The sequence below is a fragment of the Pelophylax lessonae genome (assembly GCF_965119305.1).
Source record: "Pelophylax lessonae genome assembly, chromosome: 3".
Lineage (NCBI taxonomy): Eukaryota > Metazoa > Chordata > Amphibia > Anura > Ranidae > Pelophylax > Pelophylax lessonae.
In genome coordinates this window covers 204000211-204017028 of record NC_138770.1, presented here as the reverse complement: position 1 = coordinate 204017028, position 16818 = coordinate 204000211, and the positions used below count along the sequence as shown (strand labels likewise).

Sequence of the window (16818 nt, the reverse complement as noted above, 5' to 3'; positions counted from 1 at the left end):
TCGTCTGATGTACGCCTTTCCTCCGATTCAGTTACTATCCCGGTTCCTTCGCAGATTGGTCTCGGAACCGCACATGGTGATTCTGGTGGCGCCGGACTGGCCTCGCCGGTCTTGGTACGCCGACGTTGTTCACCTGGCAGTGGCGCCTCCGTGGCGTCTGCCTCTGCGGGAAGATCTCCTGTCTCAGGGTCCGATCTTCCATCCTGCTTTACAGTCGCTGGCTTTAACGGCCTGGCTGTTGAGACCCAGGTCTTGAAGGACAAGGGTCTATCTTCTGAGGTTATCCCTACCCTGATCAAGGCTAGGAAATCTTCCTCTGGTAAGATCTATTACCGTACCTGGAAAGCCTACTTCACCTGGTGTGAATCCAGGGGGTTTTCCCCTCGTTCTTACTCGGTGTCGAATCTTGGCTTTCCTCCAGTCTGGAGTGGATCAGCGCCTGGCGCTAGCCACTATAAAGGGCCAGGTGTCTGCACTGGCGGTCCTTTTCCAACGCCCTGTGGCGTCACATTCCTTGGTGCGCACATTCATTCAAGGTGTGCGACATTTGGCTCCTCCTAGGAAGGAGCCTTTACCTCCATGGGACTTGAACTTGGTCCTGTCCGCATTGCAGCGTGCTCCTTTTGAAAATATCAGGGAGATATCGTTGCCTCTGCTGTCGAAAAAGGTTGCTTTTCTTGTGGCGATCACTTCGGCTCGCAGAGTGTCGGAGCTGGCAGCGTTGTCTTGCCGCTCCCCTTACTTGATAATTCACAAGGATAAGGTGGTGTTGAGAACACCCTCGTCCTTTCTTCCCAAGGTGATCACTGAGTTCCACCTTAATGAGGAAATTGTCTTGCCTTCGCTTTGTACAAAGCCTTTGCATTCCTTGGATGTTGTTGTCAGGGCGATCAAGGTTTACCTGAAGTCTACGGAATCCTTTCGGAAGGCGGACTCTCTCTTTGTTCTTCCTGAGGGACCTCGGAAGGGCATGGCTGCATCGGCAGCGACTATTGCCAAGTGGATCAGACAGACCATTGAGCAGGCCTATGCCTTGAAGGAACGGGTTCCGCCCTTCCCTGTTAAGGCGCACTCTACCAGGTCTTTGAGTACTTCCTGGGCCTGTTGGCATCGGGCCTCGGTGGCCCAGGTGTGCAAGGCGGCAACTTAGTCGTTGGTGCACACTTTTCCAAGTTCTACAAAGTAGACGTTCTGGCATCAGCTGATGCTTCTTCTCAGTTCTCAGTGCGGCTGTGCCATGATGGACCCTTGATTTTTTTTTCTCTGGGTCCCTGGCTGTTGGCATTTGCTTTCCTGGGCTGTTGCTCCTGTTGAGCATTGTTTTTTTTCTGTTGCCCAGTTGGTTCTTACGGTGCATGTAAGATTCCTTTCTCTGATGTGGGTACTGCATTGCTTTTTCTACGGTTGCGTCTCCCACCCCTCCATGTCTATACTGCTTTGGGACATCCCAATAGTGATGACTTGGAGGAGGCGGCGACTGTCGGAGGACGTAAGAGAAAACGGAATCTTTGTAAAATCTTACCTGTAAAATTCCTTTCTCTGAGTCCTCCGACAGTCGCCGCCCCTCTTTTGGGGTTCTTATTACCTACTGCTATGCTACCAAACTGAGTTGGGAGTGGTGATGCAGGGGGGTATTGACCAGATGGGACAGCCCCCGTGGGTGTGTATATGCTAATGCCTTTTGTCTTTTGACTAAGTCTATATGCCTAGCTATTCCTACGGATAGGTGGACAATACCCAATAGTGATAACTTCGAGGAGGCGGCGACTGTCGGAGGACTCAGAGAAAGGAATTTTACAGGTAAGATTTTACAAAAATTCAGTTTTTTAGGTTTTGACCTAGATATACTTTTAACTCCAAGTTAGTGTTGCTCAACCAACAACCGTAAAATCAGTCTTTATATGCAGTAAAGCATGCTTGTTATACTTACTGTGTGACTTAAGGGGATAATCCTCCGCATTGTGTAAAATGGCTGTTTGATCCTGTCTTCTCCTGATCCTCCCTTTCTTCCACAGTCCCCTATCCATCTCCTGATAAGACAGAGCCTTGGGGGCACTCTAGCAATACACACCAAACTGAGCATGTGCAGAGTTTATTTTTTTTTTTTTTTTTCTTGGGAGGGTGCATGTGATTGTCACAGGACCAGACCGTGTCAGGAGTCCTGCAGCCTCATAGGACAGTCAGAGGAGAATGAAAACTCCTCCTACAAGCTTTAACCAGTCACTGAAAAGTCGCAAGACTGCTCTATACTGATGAGAAAAAGTATTTAGCAGTTTTATATTTACTAAAACAAATTTCAATGTTCTGTGTACTGTGGGAGACCAGATATAGTGAATGCAGGGTACTGGGTTTAGTAACACTTTAAAAACCACAAAATGCAGACATTTTTATTTAAAGCATTGACACTTGTTTACAGCATTCCTATGAACTGGCAATTATGGCCCCCACTTTCATGGTAATCTGTGTGATGTCCTTTGCGGGTCAGGCCTAGCTGCATTCCAGCAGGTCCTTTAAATAGAAAAGGAGCACAGCGTTTGATATAGATGCCCTCCTGTTCCATTTTTTTCTACCCAGCTCCCTCAGGATCTTTCTCCCTATCAGACGAAGGCCAAGAACCAAACATAAGTGTTCAGCACCCAAACGAATATAAAGCAGTTAAAAATCTTTGTAGTTTTGCATATCACCACTGGAGGGCAGTGTTGATCCTTTGCAATGTATAATGCCTCATTTTTGTGGGCACTTTCTCTGTACTATTGAAGATTTTTTTTTTTTTATAAGCTAGCAAAGTACATTTGTGGCCACTTGAAACTTTCCCTGTTCAAGTCATCCTTGTTATTATGAACTAATGAATATGGTTTACATGACTCACCACACCCTGCCCCCAATACGAATGGTGCTTGGTTTCCTGCTGCATTTGGTTGAATTTAATAGCTGGTTTCCCACACTCTTCCCTAATTCTTCTGCATTTTATTGGTCTTCTAAAATAACCATGTATTTTTATAATATTGTGTAATAGAAATGATAATTGCTGAATCTATTGCCACAGTACAATTCTGGGCTAGGTCAAGCAGTCCCTTATGGACTAGTTCATTTGTAAGGTTTCTGGTTTAAAAATGAAAGGTAGAATCTGAAAAGGATGCACTATAAGAGTGGGTGCAAGTCACACTTTATATCTCTTTCAGGGGAGTAGTCTGATCACCCTTTGTCCAAGCCACCTTTGTTTGGAAATGAAGGGCACTGGGTTTCTTCTTTTCCTTTTCTAAACCTAAAAAATCCATTTAATATTAAAGTGCTTCTAAAGCCTTAAGGTTTTCACCTTTAGAGTGAAACTTTAGGCATTAATTAAAATGGGCGAACAGGCAGGATTTTTAATGCAGAAGAGACATTCTATGCCTCTTATTCATTAAGTCCCCTTTCAGGATTCGTCCATGCTGATCCCGCCTGCTCAGTGGGGATCTCTCTGCTGATCACCGCAGGCGGATGTCAGATCCTGCAGGCAGATGACAGATCCTGCTCGGTGAGAATCTCTCTGCTGATCCTGCAGGCAGATGACAGATCCTGCTCGGTGGGGATCTCTCTGCTGATTACCTCAGGCAGATGACCGATCCTGCAGGCAGATGACCGATCCTGCTCAGTGGGAATCTCTCTGCTGATTACCGCAGGAAGATGACAGATCCTGCAGGCAGATGACCGATCCTGCTCCGTGGGGATCTCTCTGCTGATTACCGCAGGCAGATGACAGATCCTGCAGGCAGATGACCGATCCTGCTCCGTGGGGATCTCTCTGCTGATTACCGCAGGCAGATGACAGATCCTGCAGGCAGATGACCGATCCTGCTCAGTGGGGATCTTTCTGCTGATTACCGCAGGCAGATGACCGATCCTGCTTCTGGATCTCTCTGCTGATTACCGCAGGCAGATGACCGATCCTGCTTTGGGATCTCTCTGCTGATTACCGCAGGCAGATGACCGACCCTGCTTCGGGATCTCTCTGCTGATTACCGCAGGCAAATGACCGACCCTGTTCGGGATCTCTCTGCTGATTACCGCAGGCAGATGCCCGATCCTGCTTCGGGATCTCTCTGCTGATTACCGCAGGCAGATGCCCGATCCTGCTTCGGGATCTCTCTGCTGATTACCGCAGGCAGATGCCCGATCCTGCTTCGGGATCTCTCTGCTGATTACCGCAGGCAGATGCCCGATCCTGCTTCGGGATCTCTCTGCTGATTACCGCAGGCAGATGACCGATCCTGCTTCGGGATCTCTCTGCTGATTACCCAAGGCAGATGACCGATCCTGCTTCGGGATCTCTCTGCTGATTACCCAAGGCAGATGACCGATCCTGCTTCAGGATCTTTCTGCTGATCACTGCAGGCAGATGACAGATCCTGCTCGGTGGAGATCTCTCTGCTGATCCCCACAGGCAGATGACCGCTCCTTGTACGCTCCGCTATGCAGAGCGGACAAGGACAGAGCCCACTTCCCTTTATGGGGCGGTTGGATAGAAATGGATTGTGTCTGTTTTTTTTTTATATCAGATTGTCATCTGATCCACCGGACGAATGGCAAACCTGTCGCCATCAGTCTCATTTTTTTGCAGATCAGATCAGATGCCGGCGGGTGTCAGCAGACTCATGTCCACTGACATCCTCCACCCCATTAGAGAATTGGAATGGTCTGATCGGATCCACCTGAAAAATGGACAGGTGGACCCAATTGGTGTGCTGATGTGAAAAAGACCTAAACCTACATACCTGCCTGTCCACCCATGTATATGCGCAGTATGTACAAATTCGGCCATGCAAGATCCAATGTCATCCCTGCCTGAGCAATGAGAGCAGCTGGTGATCAGGACCCAGAAGCCGGCCGCCTGAGGATGCTGTATCACTGGACCTTAGGCAAGTTCTGTTCCGCTTTAATGCATTCTATGCATTGAGGTAAGCCTTCTGTGCCAGAGTCCATTCTTGATCAGATGCTCTGACTCGATTGTCTAGCCATTACAATTTGGTCTTTTGTCTGTCCTGAAAATCCTTACACTTGCCCATTTTTTTTTTTCTGCCATCTGGTTAATGGGCAATATGTTCACTTGCTGCCTAACACATCCCACCCACTTTCCGGTGCATTTGTAGTGCGATAATCCACATTGTTCACTTTACCAGTCAGTGGTCATAATGTTATGGCTGATCGGTGTATATTATCTATCCTTATTTGGTGGTAATTGGTATTCTCATTTTTCTAATCTCACTGTGTTTTTGTAACTTTTTTTTATTATTTGCACTTATGCCTGTACGATCTTCCTTGTCTTTTACCAGGTTATCTTGGGGAAGTACAACTGGATGACCTACGATGAGGCTTACCTAGCCGCCTCTCATTTTGGAAGTGGGCTTGCTGCACTGGACCAGAAACCTCGATCGAACATAGCCATTTTCTGTGAGACACGAGCGGAGTGGATCATATCGGCACAGGCGTGCTTCATGTATAATTTCCCACGTGAGTAATAACCTTCCCTCTTGCAGGAATTGATGACTTGTCTGGGAATGTAACCCACAGAACACACTGCACTGTCTTATGTTATACTCCAGGGTGCCACAAGCCTTCCCCATACTAGATTATATGATCTGCTCCACACCCTGCACATCTGCTCTGGATTTAGTTTTTTCCTTGTAATTTACTAACTTCATAAGTTCACCTCTAATGGGTTTTTGGCATTGAGTGCATCCTTTTTTTGTCCCATGTTACCCAGGATACAATTCTCATGGCACAGATGGTACATAACCCTGCCCAATCTGTGGAGTAAACATCTCCTCCTTTCTGAACATTGCATTTTGCAGGTCTTAAAGCACATTGGTAGAGGCAGTCCTAAAATGAGCATACAGCTGGCTTACTGTGCTGCCTCGTCTCCATGCTGGGATCAACTATTCTGTGCTTAAAGTTCATGTAATCCCAACATTTCATATGCTGTACCATGAAAAACAATCCTGTTCTTTTTGGTTTGTGTGAAATTCCTGGTGTTCAGGCCAGTCCCTCTGCTTCCCTAATAAAAACTGACCACACTAAGCAGGAGAAAACACACTGGTCAGTTTTTTTTAAGCTATGCTGGGAACTGTGTGCTCTCCTCCAGTGATCAGACTTGCCCTGGTACAGCCTTTCACTGGGCAGATCAGTGTACTGCTGTCTGTCCTCCCAAGCTCTTATGCAGCTGAGAACAGAGGGAATGTGTTATATATATATATATATATATATATATATATATATATATATATATATATATATATATATATATATCTATACACAAATGTTTTGCCTTTCTTCAAGTCGGTGTTAAACTGGGTTGTTTTTACAAGGTGATTGTTTACAAGCACTTTAATTTAAAACCAAGGTGACCAATTTCAGTGTGATTCCCTAGCATGTCACCTCATGCTTATGTTTGTGTAGCATGGCCACAGTTAGTGATCCTTTGCCACAAATATGTGATCAGAATGCAGGCTGGGTGATATTGTGGGAATTGAGTGTTTTTTGAACAGTTGGTTAAATTAAAGCAATACAGCCTTGTGCTTAAAGCAAGGCAGGGCATTTCATTGTGGACGGCTACGTGTCCCATGTTTAAGCTAGGCAGGCTGTTTTCTGTTTTCAGAGTATTATATAAAGGATGTAGGAGATTATATGGGGAGGAGTGGTCAAACTATTAACAGGCACCGTCCCCTGGGGTACATTTGGAAAATGGGTATGACCAGTGTGGTAGACAAGGGATAGAGATATATATATAATATATATATATATATATATAATATATATGTGTGTGTGTGTGTATGTGTATATGTATATGTGTGTATATATATATATATATATATATATATATATATATATATATATATATATATATATATATATATATATAATGTATATGTGTGTTTAATCAATGAGCCATAAGTTAACAAAGAAATAGAATTTATTAAAATACAGGCAAAATAATATATACAAAGTTTTTTCCAGGAAATCTAACAGTATATCTGAAATATATAAAGGATGTACTCTGCATCTATTAGTTCTATGTGAAATAGATTTTGCCATTCTGGGTGGAGTGAGACAGGATCCACTCTCCATCTATGACTTTGTTGTTTGGTAGCAGCGTAAAGAATACATTACTTAGGCCAGTGACCTCTCTTGTGTGATTCCAACCTGTCATAGAAGTTCTGGTGGTAGGTGGACACAAACGAATTAGGATCCCAAATAGTTAAGTAAAATGGAATCCTCATTGGATTCACACTTTTTCAAAATTGCACTCTTTAAAGAAAATGTCCCCCAACTTCAATTTTTTTCACTGGAGGTTTTTACCATCTCTCCTAGACTCCTTTTCCTCTTGGCACCAAAAACGATTGGCGATTGTAAATTCATGTTACGCATTTCGGCGAATAAAGTGCTTGGGCATAACTCCTTTCATTAGCATGAATAAATATTTAATCTGGCTATTCAAATGAATTAACTCTAAACATGCCTAGCATTAACATGCGTAGTTAAGTTGACGTGCGTTTACACGCGTCAGGTTTTTTTTTTTTGCCAAAACTCTGCTGCTTTGGATGCATTGGCAGTGAGGTTTTTTATTTTTATTTTTTTCTGCCTGTAATTTCCTCTAAACGCCTATGTGTGTATGGACACAGGCTAACATGCAAGGATGTTTAGAGGCAAAAAAAAAAACTCCAGTTGCCCCTAAAGAACAGCGTCAAACATCCAGCGTGCATGAGGCCTAACACCTGCATCAAACGCAGGTCGGCAATTGCTCATTCACTCTCCCAGTGGGGCAGTGTGTATATAAGAGTTTGGGGGCTGCGTTTTTTTAACTTTTTTTTTTTTTTTTGGTGTTCCTTTTCTTTTGGGCCCAGTATGTTCTATTGAGGGTTTTTTTTTTTTTTTTTTTTTTTAAACTGCAAACAAAGCAGTTTAAGCGCACAATTTTATTGCCAAATACTGTGGTTCCCATTTCAGTGCATGTGACGCTGCATTAAAATGGATATGGCGGTGTTTGGCGAGTATGCCCATCAACTTAAGCCCTAACAAAGTGAAATAAGTGGAGAGGAGGACTTGCCAGTAATGGTAATAGTAAGCATCCGCTCTTGATTTGTTGCAAGTGTTTGGACCTGAGCAACCCCAGTGTTGTCTGACACGGCTAACTGCTAATAATCTCTGGCAGCCATGATTGAATACAAAGAATATTGCAGATACGGGACATACCATTATGAATAAGCCCAGCTATACTTTTCCTTTTGTCAGTATTCTGATTTTTAGTAACAGTTCAGCCGTACATTTACAATGGTGGCAGCATAGTGCGTTTACAATGGTGGCAGCATAGTGCGTTTACAATGGTGGCAGCATAGTGCGTTTACAATGGTGGCAGCATAGTGCGTTTACAATGGTGGCAGCATAGTGCGTTTACAATGGTGGCAGCATAGTGCGTTTACAATGGTGGCAGCATAGTGTGTGTTATCACTCAGATTAGTATTTTAGGATGAAGATTTTGCTTGAACTTCCCAGACCCCATCCCTCATGGTGATTGAGTCACAGCAGTGAGATGGGATGTTTATCAGTGCCACATTAACTAGTTAGTGAGAAGACGCACCACGTGATGTCATTTACATATGTCATAGATCATACAAAATCTAATTTGATCTGCTTATAAAGGGCCGTTCCGTGTATGTATGAGATAACGGTGGAATATAACTTCCTACCAGTAAACACTTGCTGTTGGGCAAGATTTTTTGGCTGCTGTTTATCATAAAGATATTGGGACAATAAACCATGCTTTCGGAAACCACGCAATCTGGTGTTTTCCCGAAAATCTCGATGTCAAATACATTAAGCAGACATGGGATATGAACTTGTCACATGTAGTCGGTGTCCTTCATTCTCTACCCACTGCCTGTGTAGTTTTTAAGGCTGCTTTCTTACTGATCAGTTTCTCTTTTTTTGCATTAAAAAAAAACAAAAAACAAAAGCAGAAGAAAAATGCATGACCATTAAATCCTATGGAGCTCTTCACTCGGGTCACTTGTGTTTTTCAAAGTCTCTTGCTTTCTGTTTTTGGTGTGGTACATAAACTACACCAAAGCATACCTCGTCATTAAAATAATGCAAAATGCATCAAACGCGGCAAAAAATGGACTCGCCGTTGTAGTTTTGGTGCGCTTTTTGAGTCACGTGTCCTTTTTCACAGGTACAAAATGCAGCAAAAATGAATATGTATTTTTACCGCGTTTTTGTAACAGAGCAGTATGAAAGTTGCGTAAAAGTTCCCCCCCTACCTTGCACTAGATGGGTTTGTAATTCATTACAGATATTAGAGAAACCTGGAACAGACCATCCCCCCCCAGGCTGTATTATGCACCCTTTTGACTTTTCATATAACATAAATAAACTGAAGCCCCCTTCTCACCCCAGCTCCAGCTTTCCCACCATATTGGACAGTATTCCAACGCTCAGGAGCAGGATGTGAGGGGGAGAGCTGCGTGTTCAGGGCATGAGGTCTTTGAGCCTTCCTCGAGTTCTTGAAACGTGCTCGCTCGCACTCCTAGCCTTTTCCCTCAACACGGAAACTGCTGCGACTGCATGGTACACGGCTGACAAGCCTCAGTGTTGTCAGCAACATTGGATCCTGATGACGTAGGTCTGTGTGTGGGGGGTGTGTGTTTTTTTTTTTTTTTTTTTTTTTTTTCCCAGTATGAACTTTTGCGCCTTTTTTTTTTTTTTTTCTCATTTCTAAATGCAAGGAAGAAGCATCTATATAGAAACGCATGTATCTTCTCTGTTCTTTATTAAAATCTCACGCTAAACTGTGCGGCTTCTTTGTGTTCCCATGGTCTGTTTACCCCAGTCAGTAATGGTGCACATACTTTTGTGCATAAAAACATATGCATCTTAAGTATACTTAAGCTAGTTCCTTTTTGTTTGGTTCATGGCTGCATAGATTTTGGCAAGCTTGATGGGGTGGGAGGGGTTGTTTCTATATAGCGTGTTAATAAAGCATGTAAATACATGTTCATAGTGCCTTTATGCATCTGATACAAATTCTTGTAAAACTGTATATTTCTTTTTTGAAGCATTGACCAGAAATGAAAGCCAAAGATGTAGACCTTCCTAATGAGGTTTGTAGTCCATAAAGCACAAAGGTGTTAAAGGGACCCCAGCAGGCCCCAGGTTTCTACCTATACAACTCTATCACTAGCAGATTTTAATTAAAACCTCACACAACCGGAGCTGCAGGCATTAATGGCAGCCATGTTGACTACCTCCATTTCACTGATTCCGTACTCGACTCACTGGATCAGAATGACAGATAACTAGGCCAGCAATGGCAATTATCAATACTAAGGTTGATTTACTAAAACCGGAGAGTGCATAGGAACCAATCTGCTTCTAGGGTTTTTTTTTTTTTTTGTCGAAGCTTAATTGGACAAGGTGAAGTTAGAAGCTGATTGGCTATCATACAGAGCTGCACCAGATTTAGCACTCTCCAGTTTTAGTAAATCAACCTCTGAGTTCTGGTTCACACTGATTCGATGCAGGGAATGCAGCGAAAACTGTGCATTGCCCACACCGCATTGCAATCGCACAGCGTCCATTAGGGCTGAACGATAGTCAATGTGATATCGACTATCGTGCTGCGAGCGTGTATGCGATGTAAGGCAGCCCTGCAGCTAGTTCTCCTGACTGTGCAGTGAGCAGCGGGACAGCAAACCAATCACGCGTGCCTGCACACCTGTTGGGTTCGCTGTGCCGCTACTCACAATGTGATTGGTTCGCTGTGCTGTGGGGCGGAAGTGTATTGTGGGGACTGGGAGTGTGCTTCCGGTGCGAAGGAGCTGCCTGCTGGAGAGGACTACAACTCCCAGCGTTACTCCCACTTCCCGCGTTTCCGTCTGCCCCCAGCCAGAGAGATTCCCCCTCCCTCCGGGAGAACCGACTTCACAGCCCGATCATGAGGGACAAACAGAGGCAGAGGGAGCGCACATGGGTTGAGGCTGCCAAGAAGTTACCAAATACGGAGGGGAGGCGACTGTACCATGTACACCAGGAAGAGGCGGGTATAAATATCGCAATATATATAGTTGGGCAAAAAATATTGCAATGTGATTTATTTATTTTTTTCCCCAATATTGTGCAGCCCTAGAGCCCATGCGATCTGCTGCGGGTGTCAATGTTAGATTAACACCCCCCAAACAGATCCCAAAACGCAGTGCGATTGCCAGAATCTCATTGCATGGGTGTGAACACCTATGCGATGTTTCAGGTGCAGGGGGAAAAAAGGGTTCTGCACTATTTTGGTGCAGGTGCGATTTGAGCCATACAAAATTTGACACGATTCCTGTGTGAATTACATGCAATGTTACGCACGCACTAGTGTGAACCCAGGCTAAATGTGTATAAACTCAAATAATTTGCCTCTGTTTTGTTATCCTGTGCTCTGGTAAATCTAAAATTTAAAGTACTGTGTTGTATTTAAATGCAGAAAACCCCCCAAAAAACTGTTATTCCTTCCAGTGAGCTGTGCTCCATGCTATCTATTAGCAGTTAGCATTGTTTCCAGCTCTCTGTGGAATACAGAAGAGGGAGATGTTCTGTAGTCCTAACACATCTCTTGTCCAAGGGTGATAATGCTGCTTTAAAGATACAGTATGGTGAGTGAGCCTGGTTACCCAAGGACAGGAAGTATGTTAATGGCAGGATCACCCGGTGCAAATAAAGGAACATTCCTGAAAAACAAACATTCCGCTACCACATCTAATGTAAAATGCAATATATTTGTTTGCGTTTAGACGCACTTTTGAAGGCAGGTTTAATGTAAAATGCAGCCCCACAATACCACTGAATGGAATAGTCGAAAGTATGGAACGGTAGGCTTGATAACTGGGAGCATCATAGGTGGACTTGTGATATTTGCTTTTAGGAGTTCAGAAAAAGCTGGGTCTGTCAGTGAAGGGTCATCAGGGGAATGAGCCAGTAAAATGGTAGGTGCAGGGAATGTGGTGGTGCATTGTATTACCTGCTAGAAGGGAAAACAAAGACTGCAGTAGGTGGGATTGGAAATCCCCCCCCCCCCCCCCCCCACAGCTATTTTAAAATGTAAGAATGATTTTTAACTATTCCTTTCCTATGCCTCTTAAGCCTCGTACACACAAGTCGAAATTCGGCCGGGAATTTTCGTCCGACGACCAATCTGCCGATTTTCGGCTTGTTAGTATGTTGCTTCCGACAACCGACTCCGACTTTTCAGCCGAAAAAATTCTGGTGTGCAGGCTATATAATTTTTGTCCTCAGTCAAAACACGTCCGATTTTCGTGCAGTCAGTACAGATTTCGACAGGGAAAAATCCTATGAGCAAGACTGGGCATGTTCAGAGAAGAAAGAACACAAAGAAAGCAAACCAACACATGACATCACTTCTGAAGTAGAATTCTGTCGGTCGACAAAATTCGTGTGCAGTCTAGGCACATTCCAACCAACAAAACACCACTCTGGACAAAAGATGGATGACCGGTCGGCGGAAATTCGTTGCGTGTGTACTAGGCTTTAGTCCAGGGCTTGTTCATTCCAGTGGGTTGTTAAAACACCATTATTTTTCAGTGGCAGCCCAACACCGCAGTGCAGCACACTAAAACATATGATCTGCATTGCACTGCATTAATAAAAATGCTGATGGTGCAATTTTTGATCCATTGTACTGGAATTGCACCCTAAACAAATACATGGTATTCCTAACGCAATCCATATTAGGGTCTTGCTTATCTGGGTGGCTACGGAAAAGTAAAAATAGGTAATTGAAGCAGTGGCATTAGCCCCCCCCCCCCCCCCCCCCAAACAGGGCAAAAAAATGATATACTTCATGTCACATTTGGCAAGCACCATAGTGTGTTCAAGTGAATGGAGCCGCAATACAGCCCTGAGCCAAACTGTGTTTGGGATTTTGAACAGGAATACCACACCCCAGTTTTGCTGCCAAAAAACAAACCCATTCAAGAGGCAGTGGTATCGCCTCCAAAATGCACAGGTGGAAGGAAAAAAAAATCACTCAATTTCCCCCATCTACATAGTGTTGATGGGGGAATGCAACCTGCAGCTCATAGTGGACATAGCCGCCAGCAGGAATCTAATGTAAATCTGACTGGCTGGTTGTGCCCAAGTTGATCAATTGGGTATAATCGACCTGCCCATACATGGATCAAATCTCGTCCGGTCCCTGCTGAACTGGCAGAATTTTAATCCATATATGGCCAGCTTTAGATATCTCTTGTTCTGCACTAGGGCCTGTGCACACTCGCCCTCAACTCAGAATGCTGCTGTCTGCACACTAAATCAGAGTGTGGGCGCCAGCATTTTGAGCTGCCGGGCTGTGCTTACTGTTTTTGGTTACTTATGCCTTGTTTCCACTGAGCGGAACGGTTCGGGTCGGTACAGTTTGGAAGGGTTAGAATGGTCCGGTCTATTCAGGTGAGCGTTTCCACTGCAAGTCAGGCCACCAGGGACCATGCGGGGTTTACACCAAATGAGGGGTTTGTTTTGCTCTTTCATTTGACGTGAGCATTGATGGTTTCCTGTCCGCCAATCAGTGGACTCTATCGTGTGACGCCAGTAGCTCCGCCCTAACCGTACCGTACCATTTCCTATGGCCCTACATCTGAAGCAGGACCAGGAATGGTGCGGTTTGGTTCGGTTGTATGGGCCACTTTCATAATAGAAACACTCAAATTAGCGTACCGTACCGATCCGCTCAGTGGAAACGAGGCAATAGTGAGGATGAAGAAAGACATCAGTCCATCCAGTTCAACCCATAGTGTGTGTGTGTGTGTGTTGTTAACCGTACATTGTTTACCCCTGTATGTTGTGGTCTTTAAGGTGCCCATCTAATAGTTTTTTGAAACTATCCATGCTCCCTGCTGATACCACTGCTTGTGGAAGAGAATTCCACATCCTTACTGCTCTGACAGTAAAGAACCCCTTGCATAGTTTAAGGTTAAATCATTTTTCTTCTAGTTTTAGTGAGTGGCCACGTGTCTTATTGTATTCCCTTTCTCTGAAGTTTGTTCCTTATGCTAGGGTCACCAGTACAGTATTTGTAGATATTGTATCCCCTCTCAAGCGTCTCTTCTCCAGAGAGAATAAGTTCAATGCTTGTAGTCTTTCCTCATAGCTGATGTCCTCCTTTCCCCTAATTATCTTTGTTGCTCTTTGTACTCTGGACTCTCTCCAGTTCCAACACATCCTTTCTGAGGACCGGTGCCCACAACTGGAAGGCATACTCCAGATGTGGCCGAACTAGAGTCTTGTAAAGTGGATCCCCTTTTGTATACATGCCAGTATTCTGTTGGCTTTGCTTGCAGCGGCTTGGCATTGCATGCCACTGCCAAGCCTGTTGACTAGTACCCCCAGGTCCTTTTCCATCTTAGATTCACTCAGAGGTTCCCCCCCTAGCCAGCAACTTGAGTTTGTGTTTCTGACGCCCGACTGCATTACCTTTACATTTTTCAACATTAAACCTCATCTGTCATATAGTTGCCCATTATTTTGTTCAGGTCTGCTTGTAAGGTTACTGCATCCTGCATGCATAGATATTACCCTGCTTACCGTATATACTCGAGTATAAGCCGAGTTTTTCAGCACATTTTTTTGTGCTGAAAACGTCCCCCTCGGCTTATACTCGAGTCAACGAAAAAAAAAAAAACGTTCCCGGCCGCTCCGACGTGTTTAAGATATAAAAATGGCGCTGCCCGGCGTATACATGTCATCGCGCATGCCACGCCACCGCTCGGGACAGGCCGGAAATAGCCGAACGTATACCAGCTGTCCCGAGCGGCGGCGCGTGCGCAGTGACGTTTCGGGGCCGGGCGGCGGCATTTTTAAAATGAAGGCGCCTCTGGAACAGGTAAGTGAGACAGCCGCACTAGTATGCCCGCAACCTCTTGTACCATGCTTGCCACCCTGAATTCTCCTGTACCATGCTTGCCACCCTGCATTCTCCTGTACCATGCTTGCCACCCTGCATTCTCCTGTACCATGCTTGCCACCCTGCATTCTCCTGTACCATGCTTGCCACCCTGCATTCTCCTGTACCATGCTTGCCACCTTGCATTCTCCTGTACCATGCCAGCCACCCTGCATTCTCCTGTACCATGCCCGCCACCCTGCATTCTCACCCTGGGCTTATACTCGAGTCAATTCCCATCTTTTTGTGGTAAAAGTAGGGGCCTCGGCTTATACTTGAGTATATACGGTAGTTTAGTATTATCTGCAAATACCGAGAATGTGCTGTTTATCCCATCCTCTAGGTCGTTTATGAATAAATTGGTGACATGCAGGACCATCTAGATCAGTGATGGCATACCTTGGCATCCTAGATGTTTTGGAACTACATTTCCTGTGATGCTCCACTACACTGCAGAGTGCGTGAGCATCATGTGGGAAATGTAGTTCCAAAACATCTGGGGTGCCAAGGTTCGCCATCACTTCTCTAGAGCAATGCAATATTGCACAAACATGTTGCATAATATTGCACAGCTCTGGAATGCAAAGAAACGCTGCAATCTGGTGTAACCATGACACAGAAAACTATTGTTTTTGAAACCTTTCCCACCTAGAAACTGCATGTATACATACCCCCCCCCCCCTTCCTATGTATGTGTGGGAAAGGGAATGCCTTGGCCGCTAATGATCGACCCAGAACAGGTTACTGCTTTCTGGCAGAATTAGTTCAGGTAGGTTCTGACTACAATCCAAACACACTTGAGCTCATTCCTTTTCAGCATGATTGGAATCTCCCCTGCGGAATATTCAAGAGGAAGCTCTCCTGCTGGTGCCTGCGGCTTTCAGAATATATGAAGAGTGGCTACATCTGATTACATTCAGCTGCTATTTCACCAACCCTTTTCTGCTCTGCTCCTTCAATTCTTCAATTTTCCAGATTGAATGATGTTAGGTGAGTGCATGCCAAGAGGACCACCCACGACTTGAATTTCATCTGATTCATCAGGAACCAGCCAAAATTCTCCCTGTATTTCTTTTCTTTTGCACAAAGTTCCTTTGTTACTGTGGTTTGTGGGCTAGCACTTTATAGTATAAAGTTCCATAAATACACGCTCTCGTCTGAAGACGACCCAGAGACGGGCATGGATTACGGAAGAGGGATCCGTTCTTTCACATTGACATCTCAGGCTGGATGTCGTTTAGAGCAGACGTGCAGAATGCCATTTGTCTTTGTCCACCTGTTGTATCCCATGCGTAGAACAAGGAGAATATGTTCTGTCTTCCTAAGAGATCCTGTCTGCTTTAATTGGAGCGTTATTTGCACATCTGTGATACAGCTTCTAGAGCAGGAAGGCGTTGCTTATGAAGACACTTGTGAATGCTTCTAAACTCCCAATCTGCACCTTGGCTGAGAGGCTAGGCCTGAGCACAGTGCTCTGTTCCAGCTGCATCCTCTCCCTCTGTCAGCCTCATGAAGTCAGTATAGAATTTTGGCAAGTCCACAGGATTCTCATATGATTTAACCTTACCAGACTTGGAAAAGCCACAGCGTTTGTATAATCGGAACTAGGGATTCATTGCACTTGTTTGGCTTTGCAAACAGGATATTTTTTAACAATATATGTTACGTTATCTACCCATTCACTTTTTGGCTTCTATCATCATTGTCCAACTTTCGGAATGTCCTCTGACAATTTTCACTGTTTTAGCTCTACAGTACATTTATCACTGGCCATCACCGAGGCTTGCAGTGCATGTTGGGTGTTTCACATAAAGCATACCCCACCATTCTCCTTTGTAAGAGATTGC

At 44.6% G+C, this 16818-nt stretch overlaps 1 protein-coding gene across 1 annotated transcript in view; it reads left to right on the top strand.

The window, feature by feature from the left end:
• Window positions 1–16818, top strand: part of ACSL3 (acyl-CoA synthetase long chain family member 3) — a 177715-nt gene that overhangs the window by 58136 nt on the left and 102761 nt on the right. Inside the window, exon 3 of the mRNA XM_082249393.1 lies at window positions 5313–5490. Coding sequence (XP_082105519.1) covers window positions 5313–5490 — 178 coding nt within the window. The remainder of the gene's footprint in view (window positions 1–5312; window positions 5491–16818) is intronic.